Source organism: Lemur catta, chromosome 20 (genome assembly GCF_020740605.2).
Source record: "Lemur catta isolate mLemCat1 chromosome 20, mLemCat1.pri, whole genome shotgun sequence".
Taxonomy (NCBI): Eukaryota; Metazoa; Chordata; class Mammalia; order Primates; family Lemuridae; genus Lemur; species Lemur catta.
The window spans coordinates 4,834,749-4,847,282 of record NC_059147.1 but is presented as its reverse complement, the minus strand read 5'-3'; the positions used below and the strand labels follow the sequence as shown (position 1 = coordinate 4,847,282).

At 46.6% G+C, this 12,534-nt stretch overlaps 1 protein-coding gene across 6 annotated transcripts in view; it reads left to right on the top strand.

Moving 5' to 3' along the window:
* Positions 1 to 12,534, top strand: part of LOC123625344 (liver carboxylesterase 1-like) — a 64,046-nt gene that overhangs the window by 17,047 nt on the left and 34,465 nt on the right. For 2 of the 6 annotated variants that reach the window (XM_045533746.1, XM_045533747.1), the window contains one exon: positions 6,119 to 6,280. The exons of 1 other annotated variant lie outside the window; for it this stretch is intronic. In XM_045533746.1, coding sequence (XP_045389702.1) covers positions 6,196 to 6,280 — 85 coding nt within the window. In that variant the 5' untranslated portion in view covers positions 6,119 to 6,195. Of the gene's footprint in view, positions 1 to 1,971; positions 2,035 to 6,118; positions 6,281 to 10,496; positions 10,726 to 12,534 lie in introns of those variants that run through there. 3 more of the 6 variants (XM_045533750.1, XM_045533749.1, XM_045533748.1) reach the window with 2 other exon arrangements.

Below are 12,534 nucleotides of genomic sequence, written 5' to 3'. Positions count from 1 at the left end.
TACACCAGCAGCCTCCCAGGCACTCTCAGGCCTTTGGCTTCAGACTGGGTGCTGCACTGTTAGCTTCCTTAGTTCTGCGGCTTTTGGACTTGGAATGAGCTACACCAGTGCCTTCTCTAGTCCTCTAGCTTACAGACGGTGTGTCGTGGGACTTCTCTGTCCCTGTGATCATGTGAGCCAATTCCCCTAATAAATCCACTCTCATATATCCATTGTTTCTGTCTCTCCAGAGAACCCTGACTAACGCACTTGGTACTTTTAGAAAGACTGGTACACTTTGATTCTTATTCATTACTATGTAATTCTTTCATTAGTTTTATTGTATGCGACAATGGATTTGCAAAAGTACATTTCTGAAAACAAGTTCCTCAATGGGAAAAATGGACCATTGATGGTTAGTTGGTAGTATGAGGGAAGGGACAATCCTGTCTCTCATCATGACCCCTAGTTTGGCGTCCAGGCATTGACTTCATCAAGAGTCTTTGTTACTGCAGCCACTTCCCTGAGCTTCAGGGAGCTTCCTCTTTTTGACACTCAGATCTCTGGACAGAAATCACATAATGTTGACACCTGCCAAGATCTTTCTGATACTCTGTTGCAATTAGGTAGTCAGAGACCCAGGGTCAGTCCAGTGCTACGACTGACAGAGGCAAAGAGCCTGTGAGACACTTTATCCTGGGAGTGGATCTCAACGAGGAGAGCTGTACTCCCCATGGGCATAAATGGGGGACACCTGCACCCTCACTTTCACAGGTACGTAGTACCTGTAAATCAGAGAGTCTTTTCTGTCTCCATTCTGCATTTGTATTTGCTTGGATGAGTCCTCCACTCTGTGCATTGACTTTCAGGTTCCCTGCTCTAAAAGCAATTCTCATTGCTCTGTGGAATTTCCAGCTTCCAAAATGCTGTCCTCTCCTCTTCCACTGTGTGTTCATGTGGTTTTGTATCTTTAAAAACTTTATTTTTCTGTCATTTTGAACCATTTGGGGAGGAAATGAACATTGACTGACTTTTTCTCACTGGAAGTAATGAACTGCTATTTTTACATAAATATTTAACAACAGTATTTTTCTACATTGTTGATAGTTACATTGCATCCCATGGTACAAGTACTGACTAAATTATTTAACCATTTACTATTGTTTGTCAATCAAATTATATCACATTTTTTGCTATTGTCAGCTGCAATCAGGTGAACATCTAATATTTGTATCTTGGGGCTCATTCAGAATTATTTCTAGAGGCCGGGCATGGTGGCTCACGCCTGTAATCCTAGCCCTCTGGGAGGCCGAGGCGGGTGGATCGCTCGAGGTCAGGAGTTCGAGACCAGCCTGAGCGAGACCCCGTCTCTACTAAAAATAGAAATAAAAATTATCTGGACAACTAAAAGTATATATAGAAAAAATTAGCCGGGCATGGTGGTGCATGCCTGTAGTCCCAGCTACTCGGGAGGCTGAGGCAGAAGGATCGCTTAAGCCCAGGAGTTTGAGGTTGCTGTGAGCTAGGCTGACGCCACAGCACTCACTCTAGCCTGGGCAACAAAGTGAGACTCTGTCTCAAAAAAAACAAAAACAAACAAACAAAAAAAACAGAATTATTTCTAGAAAGCAGTGTTTAAAAATATAGTTTTCATTATTATTTAGGCATGGCAAGGATGACAGATCAGGAGATGACTGCCACTGAAAAGGTAGTTATTACTCAGAGATCCAGGACAAGGGGACACTCCATGTCATGGGGAGGGAGCCACATGGGGACGCACTGGGTTCAGTTGGAAGATGGTGGGCGTGGAGTGAGGGCAAGAGCAGTTTCTGTGGTTTCTGTGGGCAGGAGGCGGCGAGGCAGGGCACGCAGGGTTAAGATCGGCCAGTCTGAATAATTTCACTGGGCTCCGGAGCACAGGGGCTGCTCCATCTGACACCTGCACGGGGGTGATGAGGGCGGCAGGTGTGGTCCAGCCTAGGAGAGCCCCGCAGGAGGCAGTTGGAGGTGCGGGCTCTGGATGGGTCAGTTTGTATACGAAAGACACACTGTCTGGTAAGTGGTTTACTATCTCTGGAAGTTATCTAAGCCTGGGAGGGGCAGTCCTTCTAGAGTTAGCAAGGCCCCAGATGTCAAAGCATCAGAATAGAGAAAATAAAGAACATAGTTCCTACAAACAGCTAGGACAGAGGATATGCTCCTTTTAAGTGTTATGATCGATTTTGCCAAATTGATGCTAAGAAAGCTTGAACTAATTCTCTTTCACTTTAGTGATAAAAATTCCTAGTTTCCCATACTCTTCCCATTCCTTGGCACTACCACTAAAAGAGTAGTGCTAAAAATTCTTGTCAATCCAATAGGTGCAATGTGAATATCTGGTTTGAATTTGCATGTCTTGGTGCGCATGCTATTGGTCTTTGAAAATGACATTTTATGTGTGTATAGCATGAAGACCCCTTGGACGGGCTCATCCTCCCCGACCCCTGTACCCACCCTGATGTGCTCCTGGCCTCTGCCCAGAGAAGGAAAAATAGGAAAAGACCAGACAATGCTTGTGGTTGTCTCAGAAGGGCCACAACTTCCCCAGCTGCCCACCAGCCCTCAAGGCATTCTACAGATTTCATCCCTCCTATGACCTTCTAACGAGAGGAGACAAGGCCAGCATCAGTAGATCCTGGGATCTGGGCAAAGCTGAGTGCACTCCAGCTTTTTGGAGAAGCTTATGCGATTTATTTTTGCTGAGTCCTGTGTGAACCCAAAGGGCCAAGCTTTCACACGCAGAGGACTTAACTGTCTTTGGAAAGGAGACCTCACCCTCCACCCTCCCGATGAGTGTTAAGGAAGTTCCCATCCAACTAATCCTGCTGGTCCCTCCAAATGGCTTGTCTGCTTCTGCCAGCTTCTACTTTCGGAAACGCCCTCGTCATCTGTCAGTCCCAGGATTAAAGCCTGTCAGTGGCTCCCCATTGTTCTGAGATGAAGTCTGTTCCCTTTAGATTGCTTTCACGCTCTCTGTCCTTTATTCATACTCCCAGTAAAATTGGCTCACCAGGAATCCCCCAAACCTACCTTGCACCACGGCTAATGTCTTCTCTGCTTCTCCAAATCCTGCCCATCTCATAATGCCCAATACCCATTAGGGACATGCCACAGACAGTTCTGGGCATTAATGCATACGAACACCGATAATTCTCAGGGCAAGAAAACACAAAACACCTCTCTATACTGAGGCCACTCTATTCACCCAGATGTTCATAATATAGTCTATAGTTTGATATTTGTGAGCCCTTTCTAGATTATAATTAAATCTTTTCTGGATCTAAATGTTTACATGTCTTTCTGAGTCATCCTTTTTCCTTTTTTATTCTTAAAAGGATAAAGGAAGGCTTTGTAGAGTATGCCTAGCAAACCAGGGACTAGATTTACAATCAGGTTCTTATGGTTTCAATCAAAGAAACAGCAAAGCTCAAAGTTTATCAAAGTGTGGTACACTTATTTCTGGAGTTAAGCAAGATCGTATTAGATGGTGTTCAAACTTTAAAGCATTTATATGAGGGTTCTGTATTTATTTTGCTATATAATGGAAAAAAATACCTAATATTAAATCCATTAGTTAATGTATATTATTTGTGGCAGAGGGTGCTGGCAGTCTGATAAAATCATCCCACCCTCCTCCCAGCTTTTTTTGCAATTACAGTGATCATGTGACTAACTGAGTTCTCAGGAATGGACCCTGGGTGGGAGTGAGGAGAGCCACCTCCAGGCCTGGCCCATGGAAACTGCCGTGGTCCCTCCTCCCCACTCCTCCCCAATCCAGCTGACTGCAATTAACACTCATGGCAACTTTAGAAACCATAAGGGCAAAGCCATCATAGTCTAGATCAGGTGTTAGCAAACTACAGCCCAAGGACGAAATCTGGCCCATAGTCTCTTTTTAAAAAAGTTTTATTGCAGCACAGCCATGCCCATTTGCTCATGTATTGTCTGTGGTTGCCATCACTACAACAGAGTTGAGTAGTTGCCATGGATACCATATGATCTACAAAACCTCAAATATTTATTACATGGTCCTCTATAGGAAAAATTTTGCCAACACCCTAGTCTAGATCTCCAAATGACCATATGTGGGACAGCCACCTGTTGATCTCAACAACACTCTGGTACTTTACATTAAAAAAAACCAAGCCATTGAAATTCAGGTCCTATTTGTTTATTCACTCGTACATTCTTACTCAGCCATCCCAGAATGATTGCCTAATGTAGACGGTCTGAATGTCAGTTGATTGCACATTGAAGATGACCACTTATGTCCCTGGGGAGTATTGCTCTCCCCTCTGGGACCCACCTCCAGGCCAACATTTCCCCCAGATGCTCTGACTCGGTCAATCCTGGGATTGGATTGACCCCAGGGAGTCTGATCCCCTAATTACTACATAGCATCAAGAGCCTTGGAAGGTGTCAACATAAGGTAATTTCTGCCCCATGATCTGAATGTTGAAAGGAAGACGTTCCCTGAAGCTCATGGACAGGGCTGCAATGACGATGATTGTTGTCAAAGCCAGTGTCTTGTCACCTAACTGGTGGTCATGATGGTGGTCAAGGTTGTCACTGCCTTTATATCAGTAATTGATCATCAAAGGTTCACCTTTCTCATTGAGTGACGTCTTTTTGGCCATACTCTCTTATAAACCAGATGTGTTATTACTTACAATTTCATTGGTTACTTTATTTTTTACTGTCATTTTAATTTTAAAAAGTACAATGACACATTTTTCATGCTTACCTTTATTTCATGGCAAGTTCTACAAGTCTGACATTCATGGAAATGATATAAAATCTCTGTTCTGAGTGAGTGTGTTAAAGTAAAAACAGTTAATCCATTTAAAGGCATCTAATAACAGTACAGTTGGTGAGCTGCTATGGCAAAAACATGGTAACAGTACGTGAATAACTGAGGTTCCCGAAACCCTGCTTATATCTAGGCTGCATTGGAAAGTGTCGTAGAATTCCAGATTCCTAGAGTGGGGTCCATGGTGAATGGTGCATGGGACAGCACCTCACCCAGAGCCACCCCTCTCCCCTATCCCCTCTCTTTCAAGATATGATCCCCAAATGTCACCTCGTGGGTTCCCGGCCTGCTGGTCTCCCAGTGCAGCTTCTCCACCATGAAATCTACACCTGATTAACGCTGGGATGACTAGGCAAAGCTGAGTGAAGGGCCCAGGTGGACATGGGCTTGCTCTGCCCCATGCCTGCTCTAGTATGTGCTTTGCGAGTATCTGTTGAGTAAATTGGTGGAGGTGGAGAATTTTGGGGAGGTGGAGTTGGAGCCCCAGAGGTGCCACTCTCCCAGGTTCTACAGAGTTGCTTAGGAGTTAAGGCCAGTTCCCAGGGTTTTACTCTCCACATCATTCACCTCCTGCCCTTAGGGAAGGGCAATAACCCTAATTAACTGCCGCGTAAACAAGAGATGCACCGCTTACTGTTAAAGTAATGCAGGGAAATTATATACTTTAAAAAAATTAGTTGTAGCGTGAGGCTTAACAGACTCCAGCCATCACATCCGCAGAGTCATTTTGAGCAGGCATGGGATACAGAGGCTGCACCCAAGTGCAGGGAAGGACTAGGAGTGGCCACCTCTATGCAGAATTGGCTGGTGTCACAGGGCGGGTATGTGATTAAACAGTGGATTGGGAGAATAGTTCCTCCTTATCTTCAATATTTTGCTAACACAGCACCTTAAAGTCTTCATAGGCCAAGAGACAGGACTGCTTCCCAGGTTATGAAGACCAGCTGGCTAGGGCACTAGGCAGGGTGGTTAACAGGTGTGCGTGTGTGCATTGTGCCACATGACTGGAAACTTGGTGTCTAATGAGGACTACCCAGACTGTCCCATGTGAATAGAGATGGTGTAATTTTCATTAGGGTGCTGTTTATTATCTTTGTTTCTCTTTTGCACAAAAGTAAGGGAGGAAGGAACCCTAGCCCAGGTCAAGCTTTGTAGAGTCAGTCACCTCTGGGTACTGATTCTAATGCTGTCACCAATCCCTACCCCCACCACAGGGCCCAGCCTGTTACCAGCCTGCCACATGGCTAGATTAGTGCTGATGAGTGTCCCTTTTTGAATCCGCATCTCTAGAAGCTTCAATTCACCTACAGCCTACAGCCCTGAGCAGCAACCCGTGGACCTCTCTGGGATTGTCACCTGCTGCATGGATGCTGGTTGCCCAGTCCTTCCTGATGTCACTATTGGTCTGCCCAAGCTTGCCAAATGACAGGGAAACAGGACACAGCTCTCCAGGTACCTGCCGCCTCCTCTGGCCTTTTCTGACCCTCCTGCCCTACCACCCTCACCCTGGGACAGTGAACTGTCAAGACCACCATGGACAAGATCAGGGTGTTTTGCCCTGTGATAAAGTTGGCAGTTAGAACACCTCCCCAGTGTGTCAAAGCAAGAAAAATGGCTGTCGTCCATTTCCTCCACAATGTGGCAGAAGTCAAAAGCCTCCATTTCTGGTCCTGACTTTGCCATTGAGTTGCTGCGTGAGCTGAGGCAACCCTTCCTGAACTGTGGGCCTTAGTTTCCTCTGGGCATGAAGAAAGGAACTGGGTTGGGACTATGGATTAGTTGGCTCAGGCTGCCAGAGCAAAATATCACAGACTGGACGACTTAAAGAAGAGAAATTAATTTTCTCACGGTTCTGGAGGCTGGGAGTCCAAGTTCAAGGTGCTAGCAGGGTCAGGTTCTTCTGAGCCCTTCCTCCCTGGCTTGCAGGCCACCCTCTTGCTGAGTGTTCATGTGGTCACCCCTCTGTACCCGTGTACCCCTGGTGTCTCTCTGGTACAAATTTCCTCCTCATGTTAGGACACCAGTCAGATTGGACTAGGGCCCACTCTAGTGATCTTATTTTATTTTATTTTATTTTTATTTTTTTTTTTTGAGACAGAGTCTCGCTTTGTTGCCTGGGCTAGAGTGAGTGCCATGGCGTCAGCCTAGCTCACAGCAACCTCAAACTCCTGGGCTTAAGAGATCCTACTGCCTCAGCCTCCTGAGTAACTGGGACTACAGGCATGCGCCACCATGCCTGGGTAATTTTTTCTATATATATTTTAGTTGGCCAGATACTTTCTTTCTATTTTTAGTAGAGACAGGGTCTCACTCTTGCTCAGGCTGGTCTCGAACTCCTGACCTGAGTGATCCACCCGCCTCGGCCTCCCAGAGTGCTAGGATTACAGGCGTGAGCCACCGCGCCTGGCCTAGTGATCTTATTTTAATGTGATCCCCTCTTTAAAGTCCCTGTTTCCAAATATAGTCACATTCTTAGGTGCTGAGATTTAGGGCTTCCCCATATGAATTTTGGCTGGACCCAGTTCAACCCATACAGACCACATGGGTCATTTGGCTAAGGGGCTCAGGACCCTTTGCCTTTCCCCAGCAGCAAACCTGAGACAGGGATTCAAGCACAAGCACAGGAAACAGTGCCAGGAGAGGAAGGTGAGGTGGGGAAGGGAAAACAGCCAGTCAGGGGTCCTTTATGAAGTCAGTTCCCACTGTGGGTGCCTGGAGCTTAGTCTCAAGAGGAAATTGTGGGAACAGAATGCAGATTTCAAAGTCATTCCACAGGAGGGTTGAGGGGGCTGAGGTATTTATCTCCCAAGAACCCTAGTGCTCCTGTTTGCAGCCATCTGGTGCCCTCTGAGTAGCCCCACGCTGCCGCCCTTCCTGGCAGCCTGGAGGACCCAGAGGGGTCAGCAGGGAGGCAGAGGCAGGGAGCAGGGGGGAGGTGGAGGAGAAGCCAGAAGAGACAGGCTCCATGAGATCCCCCCAGGCCATTAAGTGTGTGCTAGGGCAACAACAAAACTGATTTCTCAAAATGTCTGGACACAAAAGCAGAGTGCTTAAGAGTATGGGCCGTGCAGCCACGCAGGCTGTGTCCGGTCCTCAGCTCTTCCTCTTATTTCATGTGTGATCTTGGACCAGGTCCTTCACCACACTGAGCTTCGGGAGATGCTAGTATTAATGTCACAGGGCGGTTCTGAGAACTGAGATCCTGCGTACGAAACTCTCAGCCCCGTGTTTGCCGTGCAGTAAGCTCGCAGGGAGTATTTGTCAAGTGAATGTATGAATGAATAAATATGGAAAACACAAATAAGTAAAAACACCCACAATATTACAGCCAGGAAATGGTTATTGTGATGCTAATTAGACATGTAACCTTATGAAATTTTCCTATGCAAATAAAAATGTTACTACTAAAATGGGATCATATTATACATAACTGGATTTTAAAAAATGCTCCTTTAGTGAAATATAATTCACATGCCATAAAATTCACCTTTTTTTTTAACAGAAATTTATTCTTTAATGTACAATAGGCTCCAAGACAACATTTCATTTTAGCTATAGGTGGCAGAAGATGTTACGGCAGGGAATACAGATGTTTAAATAGGAATCAAAGGTCACCAGAGCCTCCGGCACAAGGAACAACTTACTTTACACCAGATTATTTATTTATTTATTTATTTATTTATTTTTTTGAGACAGAGTCTCACTCTGTTGCCCGGGCTAGAGTGCTGTGGCATCAGCCTAGCTCACAGCTTCCTCAAACTCCTGGGCTCAGGCAATCCTCCTGCCTCAGCCTCCCAAGGAGCTGGGACTACAGGTATGCGCCACCATGCCCAGGTAGTTTTTCTATATATATTTTTAGCTGTCCATATAATTTCTTTCTATTTTTAGTAGAGACGTGGTCTTGCTCTTGCTCAGGCTGGTCTTGAACTCCTGACCTCAAACAATCCGCCCGACTCGGCCTCCCAGAGTGCTAGGTAAACCAGATTTTTTAATTCTGCTTGTAGCCAGGAGGTCCTTCCCCGCAGACTTCACTTTAGCTCCTCCAGTTTCTTCTGCTCCTCTTTTTGTTTCTGCTTGAACACCTGTCTTCCTCGTTGTCTTCTTGGCCTGCTTCTTGGGCTGTTGGAGGGGCTGCTTCTTGCCACCTTCATGGCCAGATATAGCGCTGCCTCCCCTTCCCCAGACCCTGCTGAAAATTCTGCTTTTTAAAGTGTACAGTTCAGTGGCTTTTAGTATATTCACAAGGTTGTGCAAATATCACCACGATCTAATCCCAGAACATTTTTACGACCCCAAAAAGAAACCTGGTGCCTATTAGCAGTCACTTGGCATCCCCCTCATTTCCCTCTTCGCCAGCCTCTGGCAGCCACTAATCTACTGTCTGTCTGCACGGACTTGTCTATTCCAGAAATTTCTTGTAAAAAACGATCACACAATATGTATCTTTTGTGCCTGGCTTCTTTCACTTAGCATAATGTTTATAAGTTTTATGCACACTGTAGCATGTTCTTTTTATGGCTGAATAACATTTCACCCTGCGAATAGACCTCATTTTATTTATGCATTCATCAGTTGATGGGCATTTGGGTTATTTCCTCCTTTGGCTATTATCAATAATAATAATATTTGAGTATAAGTTTTTGTATGAACACATTTTCAGTTTTCTTGAGAATATACCTAGGAGTGGAATTGCTGGGTCATACGGTAACTCTGTGCTTAACTTTTCCAGGAACTGCCAAACCATTTCCCAAAGCAGGTACAACAGCTTTATCACCTATTTTTGCCCCTTTCAAAGTCGATCATAACTGTCTTTCCTTGTCAGTATATAGACATATGCATCACTGGTTTGAGTGAGTACATAATATTGCCTTGGCCAGGTACCAGAGTGTATTTAACAAATTTGCTATTGATGGACATTTGATGATCCTTTGGAAGAGGCTTTGAGCATCTCCCTTTTTGTCCCCAGCGGTTTGTAAATGGGACTTTACAGAGCACTTTGTATCCCCCTAATTTGGTGCTTTCACATGTATTGCAAGCCCCCCACACATCTGTCTTATCTACTAATGGTGAGCTCCTTGACAAGATGAAGCATGTCTTGCGTTTACCTGTGTATCCATAACACCCAGCCAAGTATGAGGCATTGTGGTAAATGTTCAAAGAATGAATGGATACATGGCTGGATGGTTATAGCCCAGGACTGTGGATAAATAAAGTTCATTTTTACCTTCTGTCCAAAAATCCCTTCTTTGAAAGGTAGCAAGTTCCCTAACCCTGGAGGCGTGTGACAGGAGGCTGGATGAGTTGGCAGAAAAATTGTAAAGCAACTTTAGGTATCAGAAAGGAGCCTAGAACTCTATGAAATACAAGCCCAGGGAAGCTAAAAGATATGTCCTAAGCTGCCCAGCTGGGCAGCTGTGGGGCTTTGAGTTGCTGTGAATATTTCTGAGTCTGTTCTGGGGACCCCACAGCAAAGCTCCCCCTTGCCTACTTGTGCCTGACTTTGGGAAGCTCCCAGCCCACTGAGGTTAGAGACCCACAAAGGAGAAACCCTTATGTAACAAGTTGTTTGGCAAGTTTGTAGCTAACTGTAATCTGAGAGTTCAGTCTGGAGAGTTTACATAAAAGAGGCTGAACTCTGGGGGGCGTGGCTTGGAGGTTCCACCAGAAGTCCAGGCAGATCTTTGGTAGTGGAGACAGCTTTTCTCTTATCCCTGCTTAGATCCTTGGGCTGGGGTGGAGGGAACTCCAGGGCCAGGCGAGGCTCTGGGACGGGAAGGCACATCCCCTCAGCGCAGCACCTAGACCTGGACAGCTCACAGACCCTGGGAGCTGCTGCAGTTCCACGATGTGGCTCTATGCTCTGTTCCTGACAACTCTTGCCACCTCCAAGGCCTGGGGTGAGTTCCTCTGTAATGCAAACATCAGGGGCGCATTTGGAAATCCTTGTCCTGGGACAAGGTGGGCAGAGGTGCCTACAAGGGAAAGGCACTACAGGTCTGGTCTGCGGAGGTGCATGCCTCTGGACTTGGACTTAGACTTGGAGCAGTGGAGACCAGCTGGCCCCGGCCAGTGCTGAGAGGCAGAGGGGGAGAAACACCCTGAGACCGCAGCTGCACTGCATGTGCCACAGGCAGGAGGCTGATGGGCTAATGAGGAATTTGGAGCTCAGCTTAATTCCCCTTGATTATTCCAGATATGGTTGCATCGTGGAGAGTAGCATAGCAGAATATTAAAAGCAAGGACTCTGGAGCCAGAGCGCCTGGGTTTGAATCCTGGCTCAGTACGTCCTAGCTGTGTGTGTCTGGGCAAGGTGCTTAGCTTTTCTGCGCTTCGGTGACCCGATCTCTGAAATAGGGGTTCTGACGCTCCTACCACATTGGGCTACTGTGGGGATGACATGGGTTGTTTCTAAAGCACGTAGGACAGTGCCTGGTATAGAGGAAGTGCAGGAAAGGGATGGATACATGAAGTAGTTGTCTATGAATGTGGTGAAAAAAATTTGAGGTATGGTCAGGGCAATGTATCAGAAGCCAGTTGCCATTGAAAAGATAGTGTGTCACAGTTCTCAGGAGGAGGGGCACACACTGGGGTGGCAGTGGGGTACAAGGGAAGCACCAGAACAGTCAAGAGGGGCAGGGGATGGGCAAGGCCTTTTATTGTTGTTTTCCCTGGAAGAGAGCAGGCTTAGCACTGGCTACTGAGTAATTTCCAGGGGCTTTGGGCACAGGCGCTGTCCCTAGTTATCTGGTACCTGGCTCTGGGGTGACTAAGGCAGGTGGATGGTGGCCCAGGGTGTGGGAACCTGATCAAGGAGGTGGTTGGTGTGTGGGCTCTGGGATGATTGGACCCCGGGAGGGACAGTTCCTCCAGAACCAGCAAGGCCTCAGGTGGTGAAGCATGAGAATACAGACAGTAACAGACATGGGAAATACAAGATGCAGTGAGGGACCTCGAGCTACCTCTGTGCCATTTTATAGATGGAGAAGCTGAGACTCCAAAAGCAGAATGCACTTGCCCAGGGTCACCTGGATAACCACGCCCTACTCTATCTCTGGCTCCTGCATCCAGAGCCAGGGGTCCCCCCATCAGCCCTGACAGCCCAGGCCCTGTCTGGGTTCTGTCTTCTCTGTGGTGGGGAGACATTATGAGAGAGAGGCCTGAAACTGCTTGTAAGGGCAGATTAAGAAAGAAAACAAATCTGGACTGGAATATTCCTTTACCTCTGGTTACCCCAGGCAGCGCCATCCATTTCCATCTTTAGGAATTTCTTACAGGCTGCTTCCACCTCCTTAGTTTCCTCATCTGTAAAATAGGCATGTTGATATCTACCTAGCAAGGCTTTCCTAGGATTAATTTAAATGAACTGGAGTGTGTGTCTGATATGTAGCAAGTGCCCACTGTGTACATGCCACATATAACATAGTGGGAACTGCTGCGGTTCCCATTCTTGCTTACGCCTCCCGCCCATCTTTCTGCTTTCAGCATTCTGGCTTCTGTCCACTTCATCCATGCTGAAGGTTGTCACTTAGCTCGCAAACCCAGGCCCAGTGCTTTCCTCTCTGCTTTTACTTTCCTCCTCTCTCCTGGGCTTTCGTGATGCCCTGATGTACTCCTGGCCTCACTCTGACGCGTGTTCTCGTGTCAGCTGTAGCTGTCCCTGAGTTTTCTCTTTTGTTCTTTCTCTTCTCTCTCACACTGGCCTCTTC